Raw genomic sequence first — 15,865 nt, 5'->3', positions numbered from 1 at the left:
TCTTCCAGAAACAAGGAAATAACAGCATCAGGTTCTGAGTCTTTATTTCAGGCAGTGGTAGTCTCTGAGGAAGACCAGAGAAAAGACAGGCCTCGCTCTCCACCTGGGTAAATGATGTCACGTAAGAGCTCTCAGACCTGCTGCCGGCTGAGGAGGGGTCTGCTCTCACCAACGGGGCAGGAGCGGAAGACCCAGGGCAGACGCAGCCACGGGGTTCCACCGTGCGGCAGCTGGGGAAGGGGGACTGCTGAGCCTTGCTTCGTAAGTCTGCGCCTGATACGGGGAGAAAGCAGGGATAGTGGTCAGCGGTGGTCGATGGCAGCCTCTTTGTGCTTCTCCAAGAGAAAGGCTAAACCATAACCCAGGTTGACTTGGCCTTGATCCTGGCTGCCTCCTCTTCTCACCAACAGGGTTTATCCTCTCTTATGTTTCTGGTAAGCTCTGACCGTTTCCCTCTCACCTACACGCTTCTCTGCTTTGAGGGCCTCAGGGGATTTGCCTTTCTGGCAGGTGGAGAACGCAGTGCACCAGCCTCCTCCACTGTTGATGTTGTCGTAACAACAGCCATTAAGGTCGTCGTTTATTGCACTTTTGTTTCAGAACCAGGTGATTTACTCACATTGTCTGGAGCCCTGACAGCCCCACAGGACGGGTATTAGGTTCCCTACTTTGCAGAGGCTCAGAAGGGTTAACCGACTTCCCCAGGATCCCACCAGCAAGACTGCAGCCTAGACCTGTTGAACTTCCAAGTCTGGGCTCTTTCCCGGACTCTACACTTTCCCAAAGGGGTTGGTGGTCTCTTCCCTGAGGAAGAGTGGCGGTGGTGGTAAGGGGTGAGGGAGCGGGAGCGGGATGGCGGGGATCTCACCTGTATATCAGAGATGCGAGCAGCAAAGCCGTCAGCACCAGCAAGACGCCCACGAACAGAGGAGCCTGCCTGAGGCCTGCTTCTTGACCTACGGGTGGAATCCCGGATACGGCTACATTCAGTGTCTGCTTCCTCTAGTAGTGACCCCTACCATCTCCCCGTGTCTTCATCCTACCTCTTGTCCAACTACCTACCAGGCATGACAAGCTGGGTGCTGACCATCGCCAGGCTGTTGGCGTCAGCCAGAGACACATTGAGGCAGTAGGTCCCTGAGCCGCCCTCCAGCACCTGGTGCAGAACCAGCTGGCAGGCTGGGCTGGGGGCCACGGGCTGGCACAGCCGCTGGGCCGGCGGCTGACACCCTGGCGACGAGATGTCCATGCAGGCTTCCTTGGGCAGCCTGGAAGAGATGCCAGCTTACGTCCGGGGATCTGGGAAGGGGCATAGACCCCAGAGAACAGGGCAGCAGTCACCCCAGGAGTTCTCAGGGCAACCGTGGGACACTCACCCGCCTTGGCAAGACACAGTCAGCTCAAATGCGTCTCCGCTGGATGACACAGCCTGTAGGATCTCAGCACTCTCAATACCCTCTGCAAAGTTGCAAGATTTTAAGTCAGACTCCGGTACTTATCCTCCTCCCCCAAGGCCCATGGACAGGAAGGTCCCATTCTCCTGCCTTCATATGAAACCCCTGGGGTTTGGGTATTCTCCTTGTCCAGGTGAGTAACTCCTTCCCAGGTGTGCTCCCACCGGGCAACCCTAAGCAGCGCACGCCCCCTCCACCAGCTCGCGGACAATGTAGGCTAGACTCACGGACAATATCCAGGGTGAGGGAAGAGGAGCCATAGCGATACAGAACACAGTCCAGCGGGGCCTGGCGCCTCGCCAGCACTAAGGTGGCGGTGTCATCCGGCAGGGGGCGCAGGGGGCCTGGCACGAGAGGATTACAGAGGCAAAGTCAAGAAACAGACGACTAACCTGAAAACAGGCCCAACAGGCACTTTCCCAGGTAGAGTCAGAGCTACTGGATCCAGGCTTAGAATCAGACAAGAGCTGGGAACTCTCCTTTTTTTAGATAAAGAAACAGGCCCAAGAGAAGTGACTGCCCCAGAGTCACAGTTAGGGTTAGAGTTGGCGTTTTAGAAATCCCAGATGTTAATCACAGCCTGCACTGTGCCAGGTCCTGGGTCAGACATCTGACACGTGCTAGTCATTAGAGGGTCGCTGTCTCCCCCCCTTTTAGTGTTCCTACCACAATTCCAGGTAAACCTACTTTGGGCTGGGAATCCAGGGCTGGGAAATGGTGTCAGAAATGAGAAAGATCTCTGTGCATTTACACTTAACCAGAAAATGAGGTATAAGTACTATCTAATGATCACATGTTGGACTTCCCTGGTGGCTCAGACGGTAAAGCGTCTGTCTACAATGCGGGAGACCCAGGTTTGATCCCTGGGTCGGGAAGATCCTCTGGAGAAGGAAATGGCAACCCACTCCAGTACTCTTGCCTGGAAAATCCCACGGACGGAGGAGCCTGGTGGGCTGCAGTCCATGGGGCCGCTACAAGTCGGACACAACTGAGCAACTTCACTTTCAATGATCACATGGGGCTTTCTAGGTGGCTCAGGGGTAAAGAATCCACCTGCCAATGCGGGTTTGATCCCTGGGCAGGGAAAATCCCCTGGAGAAGGGAATGGCCTGGAGAATTCCATGGACAGAGGAGCCTGGTGGCCATAGTCCATGAGGTCGCAAAGAGTCAGAGATGACAGCACCACCGTCACAGACGGCTCCCTGAACTTCTCTTCAGGGAACAACTCTTCTCAGGGATGGAGAGGCAATAAGCTCTCTCCCCATGGGCTAGGAGGAGACCCTGGTTTCCTGAACTCTGGATCTGTTCTGTGCCATTAAGAGGGACTTAGGGGGTTTTAAAACCAGGGAAGACCCTGAGGGGACTCCACTGCTGAGCTAAGGATTGGGTAACATCTGGGTCCTGAGTAATTCTTTCAGGTCTTCAGAGCAGTGCCAAATGCCCCACCTCCATGAACTCATTCATGGTGGCCCCCTTACCTGCAATTCCTTCTCTAGGCATGAATGGGCTGGTATTTGAACCCGTAGGCTCAGGAGTGGACACCTCTCCAGCTGTGGTCTCCGCCAGCTCTGGGGCTGTTCCCTGTGTAACCCTGGCTCCAGAGGGCTCTGTAGTTGACACTTCAGGTGCCGTAACTGAAGCCTCTCCAGTTGGCATCTCTGCTGGTGTGGTACCTAAGACTTGGGAGGTTGCCACCTGCTCAGGTGTGGTACCTACACTCTCTGTGGTTGGTACCTGCCCAGCTGTGGTGCCAGGGGCCTCTGCAGTTGGCACCTGCCCAGCTGTGGTGCCAGGGGCCTCTGCAGTAGGCACCTGCCCAGCTGTGGTGCCAGGGGCCTCTGCAGTTGGCACCTGCCCATCTGTGGTGCCCGGGACTGGAGAGGAGCCACAGGCGAGAGGAACGGCAGCCTGGAGCACCACCTGCGCAGTGACTGGGCCAGACTCTAGGTAGGTGTGAGTGACCACGAGTGCCCGAGAGATCAGGGTCCCTGTGCTGTCACCAAAGTCCCAGGTGTAGGAAAGGTCAGCCCCAGCCAGATAGCCACTGGGATCATGGAGCTGGAGGGCAAAGGTCAGAGGCTGCTTTCTCAGGAAGCGCTTGTTCCTTCCATCCAAGGCCTGCAGCTGAGACACACTCACGGAGAAGGGCACCTGGTCTGGGATTGGAGTCAGAGAAAGTGAGAACCCTAAGTTCTTCATTCTTTCAGCTGCTTCTTTCACAGCCATAGTTTTCAACCAACCCAAGCTGCCTGGCCCTTCATGGGCTCCAAGCCCCACATCCCTCTGCCCACACCTTCCTGGTTCTGCCCCTGCAAGGTTACACACCATTTCCTCTTTCCCCTTTCCTGTCCAGCCCAGCCTCCCCACCTTCTCCTGCCCTGCAGCTGGCCTTGTCCCCTCCTCAGCCCTTACCAGTGACGGTGAAGGCTGAGCTGGAGCGAGCGAGGGGCACGTAGCTCTGGGGCCCCCGGCGGTGGTAGACGGTCACTTCCATGTCATGTGTGCCCGGCACTGCCTTGTCCGTCCCGATGCTCAGTCCAGACACTGGGCCCCCCAGAACTTGCCAGTATTGGTCTGAGGTTTTGGGAAAGAAGAGTAGGGAAGTGAGTTACTGGTCAAAGGGGACTGGGGCAGGGTTAGAGACAGGGAACCAGAGAAGGAAGGTCAGGAGATGTATCAAGGATGGTTATTTCAGAGAGTGTTTGTAAGCCTGCATATGTTGGGCAGGAAAGGAGTCCTTATGAGAGGGTCCATGGGATGGGACTATAATTGGAGCAGGGCTCCCAGAAAGAAGTATAATAGAATTGACTAGGTGCTGTGGAAGAGGAAGGACTTCTTGGGGTCCTTCACTCCATGGGGGAAGTGAAGATTAGGGAAACTCACAGAATTAGGGATGGGACCAAAAGAAAGGGGATTAGGTAGGAAGAACTGAATTCAAGTGTGAATGACAGGCCAGAGAAGGGAGACTCTTACCCCAGGTCTTCCAGACATAAACAAAGCATCTTTTCTGAGATAGAGGGCCAGAAGGGCAGGCATCCCCATCGGGGAAGATGCAGGTATCATCAGGTTCTTGGGGATATACCAGCTGTCCTCCCCACACCTGGCTCCCTGAAAAGAAGATACCAAGTCTCCCTCAATCCCTGGCCTTCCTTACTGTACACCAAAACCTTTAACATGACTCCCAGAGAGGGGCTCCGGGAATACTGCCTAGCTACCAGTATACATTCTCCTCGGTATAACCTATTTGGAGTGGTAGAGGGGACAATGGGAACTATACTGAAAGATCCCTATGTGTATACCTAAGGGGCTTCCCAGGGGCCTCAGTGGTAAAGAACACACCTGCCGCTGCGGGAGACACAGGATTCAATCCCCGTGTTGAAAGATGCCCTGGAGGAAGAAACGGCAACCTGCTCCAGTATTCTTGTCTGGGCAATCCCATGGGCAGAGGAGCTTTCGCAGGCTACAGTCCATGGGGTCGCAAAGAGTCAGATACGGCTGAGCCACTGAGCACACACATGCATGTTCTTACCTGGACACAGATTGCTAGGCCATGTAGCAACATGTCTAGGATGATGTGCTCTAACTAGTGGACTAAAAGTAAAACTAACGGCATCAACTAATACTGAGTTGGGAAGATCCCCTGGAGGAGGGCATGGCAACCCACTCCAGTATTCTTGCCTGGAGAGTCCACATGGACGGAGGAGGCTGTGGGCTGCAGTCCATGGGGTCGCAGAGCGTCTAAACTAAGCAACTGAGCACGGCACAGGGCAGGCATTCTGCTAAATTCTTTACATATTATCACACTGGCATCCTTACAGCAACCTTTTAAAGTGCTATCACCCCCATTCTATAGATAAGGGAATGGAAGCACAAATCAATTCAGTGACTTGCCCAGGGTCACATACTGATAACCAGTTTAAATCCAAGTCTATCCAACTTCTGTGTCCACTGCGTCTTCTGTGCCCCATTTGGGGAACTATAATTTTTTTTCTTTTTGCTTTATCTGTGTTTTCTAAGTTTTCTGCGGTGAATATGTGTTACATATATAATTTGTAAAAAAAAAAAAAAAAAAGAAGAAGAAGAAGAGGACGGGGAGGCAGATTTGTTGAGCTCTTTCGGGATACCAGGGATTCTGGACCTTGGGAAGGAGGCCTGGAGCTCAGAGGCACTCACCATTGACGACGGTGTTGTTGGCCCAGATGACCCGCCCATCCGGCAGCACCTTTTGGCTTTTAGGAAAGAGCAGGGCAATAGAGAAGGAGGCATTTGCCCCAATCAACGTAGGCCCATCATTGCTGACCTTCAGGGATACACGGCCACCTAGAAAGGGCACCTGCGTTAGCTGGAACTCCTTGGCTTCTCCTCCCTGTATGCCTTTTCCTTTCCTATCTTCCCAACTACATTCGACCCCGTTCCCCTCCCCTCCCCATTTCCATCACGTCCTCCCTGGAGACTGCCAAGTTCCTACCTCGCCAGCAGTCAGGCCCCGGACTTTCTGTCCACTCCGGGTACAGCTGTCTGTTCCATGCTTTCACTCTGAGCTGCCTTGAGACACCGGGCCAGTCCCTGTCTCTGGGTCCTAAAAAGGAAGATACACTGTGAGGGCCCTCAAATCATTACTCACTCCCTTCTCAGAGGACAACACTGTCTGTGACACATCATTCACTCTCACATTTAAAGTGCATTTAAAACCATATTTATTTAGCTGTGCTAGGACTTAGTGGCAGCACGAGGGAGCTTCGATCAGCTGTGGCGTGTGGACTCAGGTAGTTGTGCCGTGCACACTCCGAGTTGTGACCTGTGGGATCTAGTTCCCTGAGCTGAGCGTGAACCCTGGTCCCCTGCACTGGGAGCACAGAGCCTTCGCTACTTGAATGACAACAAGGGGAGGCCCTTAAAGTGCATTTTAATCTACTGAATACCCACCACGTACCAGGCACTGGGTTAGGTGCAAAGAACTTAAGAAATGAAAAAGAAATGGTTCTGAAGGGGTTCAGGTTAAAGTATATGAAATAGACATATACATAAATTGCTATAATTCAAGGCATTGCTTAAGATGAACCATAATAGACATGCACAGTGTATAACAAAATGAGATTTAAACAGGTAAATTGCACTCTGGTGGACTGGAGAAGGCTCAGTAAATAGTTGGCCTGGGGCATAAAGCATTCTAGGCAGAAGGCCCAGCATGAGCAGATACAGGGAATTATAGAAGCACGTGGCATGACAGGAGACCACTAGCAACGTGGCCGATGTGCATCGTGAGAGATGAGGCCGGGAAAATGGAGTGGGAGCTTTAAGTGCCAGGCAAAGGAGTTTGGACTTGATCCTGCAGGCGAGGGCACCTCAGATGATTTTGTTTGTTGTATTGAGATATGTCATGTGCCATAAAATTTACCCTTCAAAAGCTTTTTGAATATGATCAGATTGGTGTTTTAGAAGGATCACTTTGGCAAGCAGTGAGGAGGATGGACTAGAGGCAGGTAGAAATTGGGAGCGAGGACAAACAAAATTATTATAACTGACTAAGAAAGAGGTCTGAAAAAAAGTGATGTGATGGCTCTGCATGTGCCTCCCCCAGGTCCAACAACTATCAACATTTTGTCACATTTGCTTTATCTATCCTTTATTTTTATTGTTTGTTTGTTGGCTGAAGCATTCAAAAGCAAATCCCAGACATCATGCTATTTTAAAAACCTACAAATTCAGTAGGTTTCTGAAAAAAAAAAAAAAAAGAATATTTTCTTAAATAAACACAGTGTTAGTTCACACTAGACAAAATTACCAAATTCAGTCCATGCAAAATTTCATGAAATATATAAAAATATCTTCTTGGGAGGAGGGATCGGGATGGGGAACACATGTAAATCCATGGCTGATTCATGTCAATGTATGGCAAAAACCACTACAATATTGTAAAGTAATTAGCCTCCAATGAATAAAAATAAATGGGAAAAAAATGTCTTCTTATGATTTAAAAAATCCGGATCCAGAAAGTAAGCACAATATTTTAAGAGCCTTGGGTGGACACATATGAACAGAATATTTCCAGAATACAATAACGAACATAGTGAAAGAAAAAGACTTGAAACGACACCATGAATGAGGGAAGTCAGATCAAGGAGAAGTTCCAAGAAGTCTGTGAGACGAGGCATCTAGAGAAAGAGGGCACTGGGGCACAGTGTAGATACTTCTGCACATCACAGTCTATCCTCACTCTGCCTCTAAAATGTACCAGAAACCGGGCTGATGCTCCTGGGGCAGGATCTGAAGATCTCACCACAAGAACAAGAGAATCATAAGATGCCCCATTCTTTCTCCACTCCCAATGCTCCCTCAGAGCAGCACGGGACATTCCAGACCCTCTCACCACCCCCACCCCCACCCCTTGGTCCTGTCACGAGGCCCCAATCCCCCAGAGCCCTTTCATGTGATGCTCAGCTGAGACCCCTCTGCCTGTCTCTTCCAGCCCCAGAACAAAAGCCTGGGTTGTGTTCACCCATGCCCATCCCAAAGAGGGGATGAGGTGCCTTCTATCCAGTGCCACATTCTCTTTCTCCTCACCTTAAATACCCTATCCCAAGTGCCTGGGACAATGCCTAAATGAGTTTCCACTCATTTTACTAACTAGGCACCCACGTTCCAGCTCACTATTCAGAGCATCTCAAAATTAGGGCCACAGGGACATACTGTTCTCTCACCCTTCCAGGTAGATGGGATTGTTTTCAGGTTCAGTCCCAAGTGCCTGAACACACATGCACCCAAATCTTCATGTGGGGAGGGAGCTCAGTTGCCCATGTCCTCACCAAATCAAATGGTTGGGAGACACCTGAAGCGCTGCTGATATCTTCCGTCTTAGGGAGAGAAAAACCAGAGCAGGCGTGCAAATCCAAATTCACACTTGTTCATGTCCACACATCCCACACTCACCTTCTGTGGCCCCTACAGCCAGGAGAACACCCATCAGAGCCACATGGAGAAGATATTTTCTCAGCACCAGATCCATCCTGTTCTTCCTTCCAGCAACCAAAGACTCTGGGGTGTTGGACAAACCCCTGTATAAGAAGAGGGTGCTCATTTGCATAGCCCTTCCTCCCCTCCCTCCAGGCAAATCCTGGGAGGAGCAGAATGACCTGAGAAAGGCAGAACCGAGGAGGGATCCTGGTCCCCGGACATCCTGCTGCTCATTGACAGTTTCTGGCTTTCCAGGGTGTCTCATGTTAAAGCACTCCATCTCCCCTCGGGGGAAAAAATGACTGAAGGGCAGCTACAAAACGTAACACGTACCGGACACGCACAGTTCATCATTGGAGAGTGGATCAATCTATTGTGAGTCAAACCAGGAACCTCTCAAAATAACTGTAGAAGCAGTGACCCTGGATCCGAAAACAGACAGTATTGGGGTAGGCTGAGAGAAGCGGGACAACGACTCTTTGGAGCCCCAGGAAACGCTTACAGTGAGATTTCCAGTTGCCTGCTTTCAGAGGAGGTTCCAGGGCGAGGTGGAATTTAATCTTAGGTCAATACATATTTTCCTAGGGGTAGTGAAAACGGCGAATTAGAGATCAGGAAATCCCTATAGACTCAGGACACAAGGAGGAAACGCGACCCCAAATCAGATACTTGGGAAAAGGTGTTGAGCCTCCCCACCCAGAAAAAATTTATCATTAACACTCCTCGGAACCAAAGTTGCTCGGGGTGGGGTCGTTCGCGCGAGGGACGCAGGGCTGGCACCGCCCCCTCTGACGTGGACCAATAGGAAGGCCTGAGGGAGGAGCCAGGGAAACGCGGGAAGGAGAGGCGGGGCTTCTGGTGGCGGCAGGGAACTGGAGGGGGGAGGCGGCAATATTGTTTCAAGTTGGACAAATTGACAAGAGCGAGGGATACTCTGCGTTCCATCCCGACCTCGGGTCGCGGTGCCGGGCCGTGTTTCCCTCCTCGGCCCCCGGGAGCTGGGTGCCGTTTTCTGCAGGGTTCCCAGGCCCCCGCTCCAGGGCCGGGCTGACCCGGCTCGCTAGCGCTTCATGGAGAACTTCCAAAAAGTGGAAAAGATCGGAGAGGGAACGTACGGAGTTGTGTACAAAGCCAAAAACAAGTTGACGGGAGAAGTGGTGGCGCTTAAAAAAATCCGCCTGGACACGTGAGTGGCCTCTGTACCCGGGACTCCCGACTCGGGAACTCCCTGAGTGCCCCCCGCCCCCACCGCCACAGGCGGGTAGCCTCCCCGGGACCGGAAGGTGGCTGGGAGGGAAGCCTTTTGAAGAGGAGAGGTGGGTTGAAGGACGAGTAGAGGGTTTCCCGGCGGAGACTACAGGGTAGTGTCGAATCCGTGGGAAATTTCCTCCCCAAAGGCGGGCGATGTCCCCAAATGTACAGTCAGAAAGAGTCAGGAAGAGGAAGGAGCCTTTTGAGATGGGATCCAGGACTCCCGGACGAGGAGATGGGTTTTGTGATAAGCGGTAAAGAGTACCCTTATACACGACTAGACGAGCCCTCAGTGCCCCAACCCCACCCGCATCTTAGAATGCTCTTTTTCAAAAGAACGGCAGTTGAACCTCACTGGCACCTCTAGAGAGGCTGGGTGCTGTTACTCCCCTCCGACACACACTTTTATCCCCCTTTTAACTTCACCTTCACCAAGAGGCTTTGCTAACCTAACCATGGGCAAAGAAGAAATGATGATCCTAATGTGTCTAAAAGGCCACTCCTGTCCATCCATGAATTAACCCCTGAAGCACCCTTTCTCTCATTTTCTTAGGGGATGCTGGGATGGTGGGGGCCGGGGACGGGGTGGGGGGGATGACTGTACTGAGGGAAGAGGAATATTTGTAACCACATTCCCACCTCTGATTTCCCAACTTCTGCAAGTGAGACAGAGGGTGTACCCAGTACTGCCATACGAGAGATCTCTCTGCTTAAGGAGCTTAATCACCCTAATATTGTCAAGTAAGTATGTATCTGGGAGGTGGGAGGTGCTCTGACAGTAAAGGAGGATGTCTTCTGTTTGTGTTGTCTCGGCCTTTCTCTCCCTCACGTGTATTCCTGGACCTCCCCCTTCTCTAGGCTGCTGGATGTCATTCACACAGAAAACAAACTCTACCTGGTTTTTGAGTTTCTGCACCAGGATCTCAAGAAATTCATGGATGCCTCCACGCTCACTGGCATCCCTCTTCCGCTCATAAAGGTACGCCTTCTCATCAACTCCTCCCCAACATGGGCATGTCTTGGGGGGAATGAAGGCAGGCCTGGCTTCCTTCCCAGCCCTCACCCCCCTACACACACACACACACACACACACACACACACACACACACACAACCTTTTCTTGTGGCTCTTTCACCCCCCTACACACACACACACACACACACACACACACACACACACACACACACACAACCTTTTCTTGTGGCTCTTTCACTGCTCATTATGCTTTTAACCCTAGGGCTGGGCAGGGGAATCAAAGAAGTTGAAACTCTAGTGAGTCAACTGAGCAGCTCAGGTGGAAGGTTCTTGAGATGAAACTCAGATAAGTGGGACTGGAGGGACTTGGTAGACGCCTCCAGAAAACCCTTCCACCTGTTTGGTGGGAGAAATAGCCAGTGAGTCTCCGTCATCCGTTTTTCCTGGTTCCTTACTCCAGAAGCTACTTTCGATCAACCAACAAACATTTATCCAACACACATTTATTAAACACCTTCAATGTGTAGGACCCACAATATGGAACATAAATGCAAAACTGAATGAGACCTGATCTTATCCTCACTGGTTGACAGTCCAATTGGAGAAATAGCTTGTAAACATATAATTACAATTTAACTAGTAAAGGCTTTAGTAGGACTTTGGAGTTACAGAGGAGACCCTAATCTGCTCACAGTGGTAGAAAAACACAGTTTTTCTCTCCCCTTGTCAGAGCTACTTGTTTCAGCTGCTCCAGGGCCTAGCTTTCTGCCACTCTCATCGGGTCCTGCACCGAGACCTTAAACCTCAGAATCTGCTTATCAACGCCGATGGGTCCATCAAGCTAGCAGACTTTGGACTCGCCAGAGCTTTTGGAGTCCCTGTTCGTACTTACACCCACGAGGTGAGTCCTCCTCTGCGTGTCTTCTCTGAACTTCCTGGGAGGTGTTAACAAGGACATTCACAGAGTTTTTAGTAACGGTCTGGCCAGCAGTTTCTCACTAGATGGAAAGTATCTCTGACACCCCAAGAGGTCTTAGAGTATGCACAGAATTCATATATTGATACATACCGAGCCAGGGGACAGGTGGATGGCATGAAATGTAAAATTATGACCGCTTGCCTCAAGTCTTCCAAGAAGGTTGCAAATTGGGGGTTCAGAATATATGTTCCCCAGAACCATGGATTAGGCTAACTCTGGCCTAACAAGTTGTACCCAGTTATTTTACTTAGGGGCAATGAGAGGGGAGGGGAGGATGGCGGGATAGAAGCTGCTTGTTAAGAAACTGAGTTAGCAGAATAGTGTTTAGGAACCGACGTGTGGGTATCTTCATGTCCTATATGCTCTTGTCCTCAGGTGGTGACTCTGTGGTACCGAGCACCGGAAATCCTTCTGGGCTGCAAATACTACTCCACAGCAGTGGACATATGGAGCCTCGGGTGCATCTTTGCTGAGATGGTATGGAGGCATGCCCATGGTCTACCCAGCCCACTCCTTCCCACATTTAAGAACAACAGAACTGTTTCTTGGCCCAGACCCATGGTCCTTCTCTTATCACAGGGCTCTTCCTCTAGAGTAGCACAAAGGGGGTGGTAGAGAAAGGAGACGGCTGTCATCCCTGTTGTCAACCACAATGTTAGGACAGCCTCAGACAGCCTAGCATCCAGTATACAAATCTTATCTCCAAACTGAGCTAAATCATTTCTGCAACTGCGCTAGCTTTAGCCTACATATATTTGGGAAAATAATTTCCATTTAACATCTCCTTCATTTGCCTGTAGACCTTATTTTAGGGCATCAGGAAGTGGTGAGGCCAGCTGTATTCACCTTATCCACATCTTTTATTTAAACTGCAGACATGTCCTCCCTCAACCTCTGGCTTTTCAGATTGAAGGATCCCTGAGGCCCAGCCTTATAAGGGAGCTCTCATTCCCTTTAATACAACAGTGGAGTGAGCTGAGTTTTCAAATCAAATCAGCAGTATGTTTTACGGTCCCTTATCTGGGTTGTAACGGGGGCATGGAGACCATTAGCCCACATATATAACATGCATTTATCCCCCAGTGCAATACTTTACAATTGCCCATATACGTCTCTCAAGCACCTAGTGTGTACCCAGCACCATGCTAGGTGCTGTGGGGAACACAGAAGAAATGGAAGACACAGTCCCTGCCCGCTGTGCTCCTATCTAGAAGTGGCCGCATCACAAGGAGGGGGTGGCCGCAGTGTCTACCCCATACCCCGTGAGTGGCTTGACATCCCTTTGCTACATGTCAGTGGCACCCCAGACATTCACCCGCTCCCAGCCCCACCCAGCCTTGGGGATCTGCAAAACCATGGTTGGGGGAAGGAAGGAGGGGGCGAGGAGGCAGATGAAGGGACTTCATTGTCTCAGGCTCTGTGTGACTGAGCCCACGAAAGAGCTGGGGAGGGAGTCATGGGGCCCTGCTGACCTTCCACTGCCCGTGGGAAGCGCCGTTATCCATCGGGCAGCTCTGATTGACGCCAGTGTCGGTCCTGGCCTTTCCCCTTTCCCCATCTTCAGGTGACCCGCCGGGCCCTATTCCCCGGAGATTCTGAGATCGACCAACTCTTCCGGATCTTTCGGACCCTGGGAACCCCAGATGAGGTGGTTTGGCCAGGAGTTACTTCTATGCCGGATTATAAGCCGAGTTTCCCCAAGTGGGCCAGGCAGGATTTTAGCAAAGTGGTGCCTCCCCTGGATGAAGATGGACGGAGCTTGTTATCGGTGAGGCTCGGGAGTGGGCATCCATTTCCTCTTGTTCCCTCCCCCGGGGCAGTGTTTTTCTAGCTTGAAGGAAGAATGAGGCCCTGGACTCCTGGTCTCAGCATTTCCCTTGTCTCTGCTTCCCTCTTGTTGGTTCACCCATTAGATGTAGGGAGGAGGAAAGGGGAACTGGGGGTGAAAGGAATCTGTTTCCCAGTTTCTCGACACCTGCTGCCCATCTAGTCCGTTACCACATTACTGAAGTCAGCATGCATCTCTCCCTCCAGCAAATGCTGCACTACGACCCTAACAAGCGGATTTCAGCCAAGGCAGCTCTGGCTCATCCTTTCTTCCAAGATGTGACCAAGCCAGTACCTCACCTTCGACTCTGATCGCCTTCTCAAGCCCCTACCCCCAGTATCACCCTCTTCTCCAGTGCGAGTGTAATCTGGCTTGGCCCAGGCTCTTAGCTCACTGATCTTGTCTGGTTGCCTTAGCACTCACCTGCGCCTCTTAGCCAGTCCACTCTGGAATGATGGGGTGGAGGGAAGAAATAGGTGGAATTGAAAGGACTCTTCAGTATTAGATGCACTTAAGTCAGCCTCCACTCCCCTCTCTCCCTCCTCTTAGTCGTTGCTTAAGAGGGCTGATATTTTTTTAAAAGACAAAAAAAAAAAAAAAGACTTTCTCCTCCGTCCACATAGGTTTGCCATCCCAGTCTCTGAAAGCCCCACTATTATTATTTTCTGTATCTGGGATGATTAAAGACCCCAAGCCTCCAGAGCCACTGTGTAAGGCCAACTGATAGCATTGGGGGCTAAGTTGGAACCTTTGAAAACCAAGCAAAACAAAAACATGGAGGGGCCTGTTTTAAAGAATTAGGTTTAAAAAAAATAGATCCGACTGGTTTCTACCCTAGTTTTAGTGTTTCATCTCACCTAACATCTGGGAGACTCAGGACTCCCAGTCTCAGCCTCCTAGTCTCTGCGGTCCCAGTGGGGCTGCAGCAGAAACCATGGCTCCTAGGCTTCTTGCCTGTCCCTCCTATGGGCAAGGTGTGTCTAGGAGGCTCTGGGACAGGGACTGTGCTTCACCTTGGCCTTATGAGGCAAGTGAAAGGTGTTTGAATTTTTCTCTTCTTTTTAAGATTCTTAAGGTGCTAGGTCCCATCTTCCTCTGAAGGCCACCCCGTAAGAGTAAAAGAGACATCATTTTGAGAATTCTGACACTTAGGGCTGTGACTGAGTGGGGATATTGGGGAAAAAATATTTCTTTAAAAGAAGGATGAACAATTATATTTATATTTCAGGTTATAGTAGTTTTTTAAGTGGGAATGGGTGGGGATTGTTGCCATGTGCACCTTGGGGTTTGTAATGCAAATATGTTGTGTGTTTTTTTTAAAGCTTTTTTTTCATGATTTTGTCTCTCTTCTCCCCCTCTTGTCCTTGAGTGTTCTTGCTGTTAACATTATTTGTAATTTAGTTTGTAACTGATTAAAAAGTTCCTAGTTTTACAGTTCATCTCTTTCCCCTTTTGTGTATTTACTGAAAGAATGGTGTGAGAGAATATGGATGTGTGTATGTGATAATAGATTTCAGACCCCTCTTAATCTGTTTGACCATGGCTAACCACCCCACTCCATTTCGACCTCTGATGCAATGTGATACTGTGCGGGTGGGCGAAGCGGGAATTAATGCCCCCTTTTTACGGCTGGGGAAAGTGAAGCTTACGTATTTCCTACTTCACTTTCCCCTAAACCTGCGCGTCTCACCACCCTACCCACCACCCATATCACACACACATACATGCAAGGTCCAGTTCGAGATCTGCAATGTCTGTCAGCGCTCAGGAGCAGGACGACGTTGGAAGTGGGCTCCAAGGGGATTCGCACTGACGCTGCGTTTCCCAATAATGCATATCACAAACAGAGTGTTTCAAATATACTTACTCACATTTACATATGATTCTGAATATATCAACCGTCTGTATGAAAATTATTGTAAAGGAGCTAAAGCCTCCCCAAACCACCAGTTCTTGGACCTGCCACTGTCTCAGCTCACCAGAAAACATCTCAGACTGCCCGAGGGCCAGCCCCGAAATTCCTGTGCTCCGGGGCCCCAGCTAAAAGGAGGAAGCACCGACGTGAAGGCTACTTAAATTCCCAGGCTCCGGGTCCTTAGGAGAGGTATTTCCCTTCACGCCCGCGAGTTTGTCATCGAAGGCGGGGCGCTGGAGGCAGCCCCAGTCAAACCCCGGGGAGGGGCGAAGGTCAGTAGCGGCGTTCCTGAGGCCTCTTTCAACCCCGCCTTGCCTGCCATTCAAGTCCCAACTTTTCGCAGTACTGGTTGAAGTTTCACTTTGACCCGCCTCCGTCGCTCACCTGATTAGATGTTTATGAGTTAAAAGGCGGGGTCATGAGGGCATCGCAACTTTATTGGTTAAAATATACGCCTATCAACGGGGTACCGCCCCCTATCTTTAGGAGCTCGCCCTTTAGTGGCTCCT

General features: G+C 50.8%; 2 protein-coding genes across 3 annotated transcripts; one reads left to right on the top strand and one right to left on the bottom strand.

The window, feature by feature from the left end:
• Positions 1–27: 27 nt before the first annotated feature.
• On the bottom strand, positions 28–9,186 carry PMEL (premelanosome protein). 2 transcript variants are annotated; one of them, XM_065934953.1, is made up of 14 exons: positions 8,911–9,186; positions 8,742–8,830; positions 8,385–8,509; positions 5,923–6,033; positions 5,628–5,774; positions 4,428–4,562; positions 3,867–4,028; positions 3,306–3,610; positions 2,933–3,227; positions 1,682–1,798; positions 1,377–1,458; positions 1,063–1,268; positions 869–956; positions 28–273 (listed from the first exon to the last, which is right to left on the bottom strand). In XM_065934953.1, the coding sequence occupies exons 3-14, from the start codon at positions 8,458–8,460 to the stop codon at positions 132–134; spliced, it is 1,866 nt and encodes a 621-aa protein (XP_065791025.1). In that variant the 5' UTR covers positions 8,461–8,509; positions 8,742–8,830; positions 8,911–9,186; the 3' UTR covers positions 28–131. The 2 variants fall into 2 exon arrangements, with proteins under 2 accessions (XP_065791025.1, XP_065791024.1); XM_065934952.1 differs by having other exon boundaries at positions 2,933–3,610; positions 8,911–9,185.
• A 68-nt stretch (positions 9,187–9,254) lies between these two features.
• CDK2 (cyclin dependent kinase 2) lies at positions 9,255–14,878 on the top strand. The gene is given in 9 exon segments (XM_065934954.1): positions 9,255–9,594; positions 10,323–10,400; positions 10,518–10,638; positions 11,365–11,535; positions 11,989–12,090; positions 12,734–12,849; positions 12,851–12,875; positions 13,178–13,381; positions 13,648–14,878. Coding segments are annotated over 9 exon segments (1,038 nt in total). The 5' UTR covers positions 9,255–9,478; the 3' UTR covers positions 13,753–14,878.
• Positions 14,879–15,865: the final 987 nt, after the last annotated feature.

This window comes from Muntiacus reevesi, chromosome 4, assembly GCF_963930625.1.
Source record: "Muntiacus reevesi chromosome 4, mMunRee1.1, whole genome shotgun sequence".
Taxonomy (NCBI): Eukaryota; Metazoa; Chordata; class Mammalia; order Artiodactyla; family Cervidae; genus Muntiacus; species Muntiacus reevesi.
This window is presented reverse-complemented; position numbering and strand designations above follow the sequence as displayed.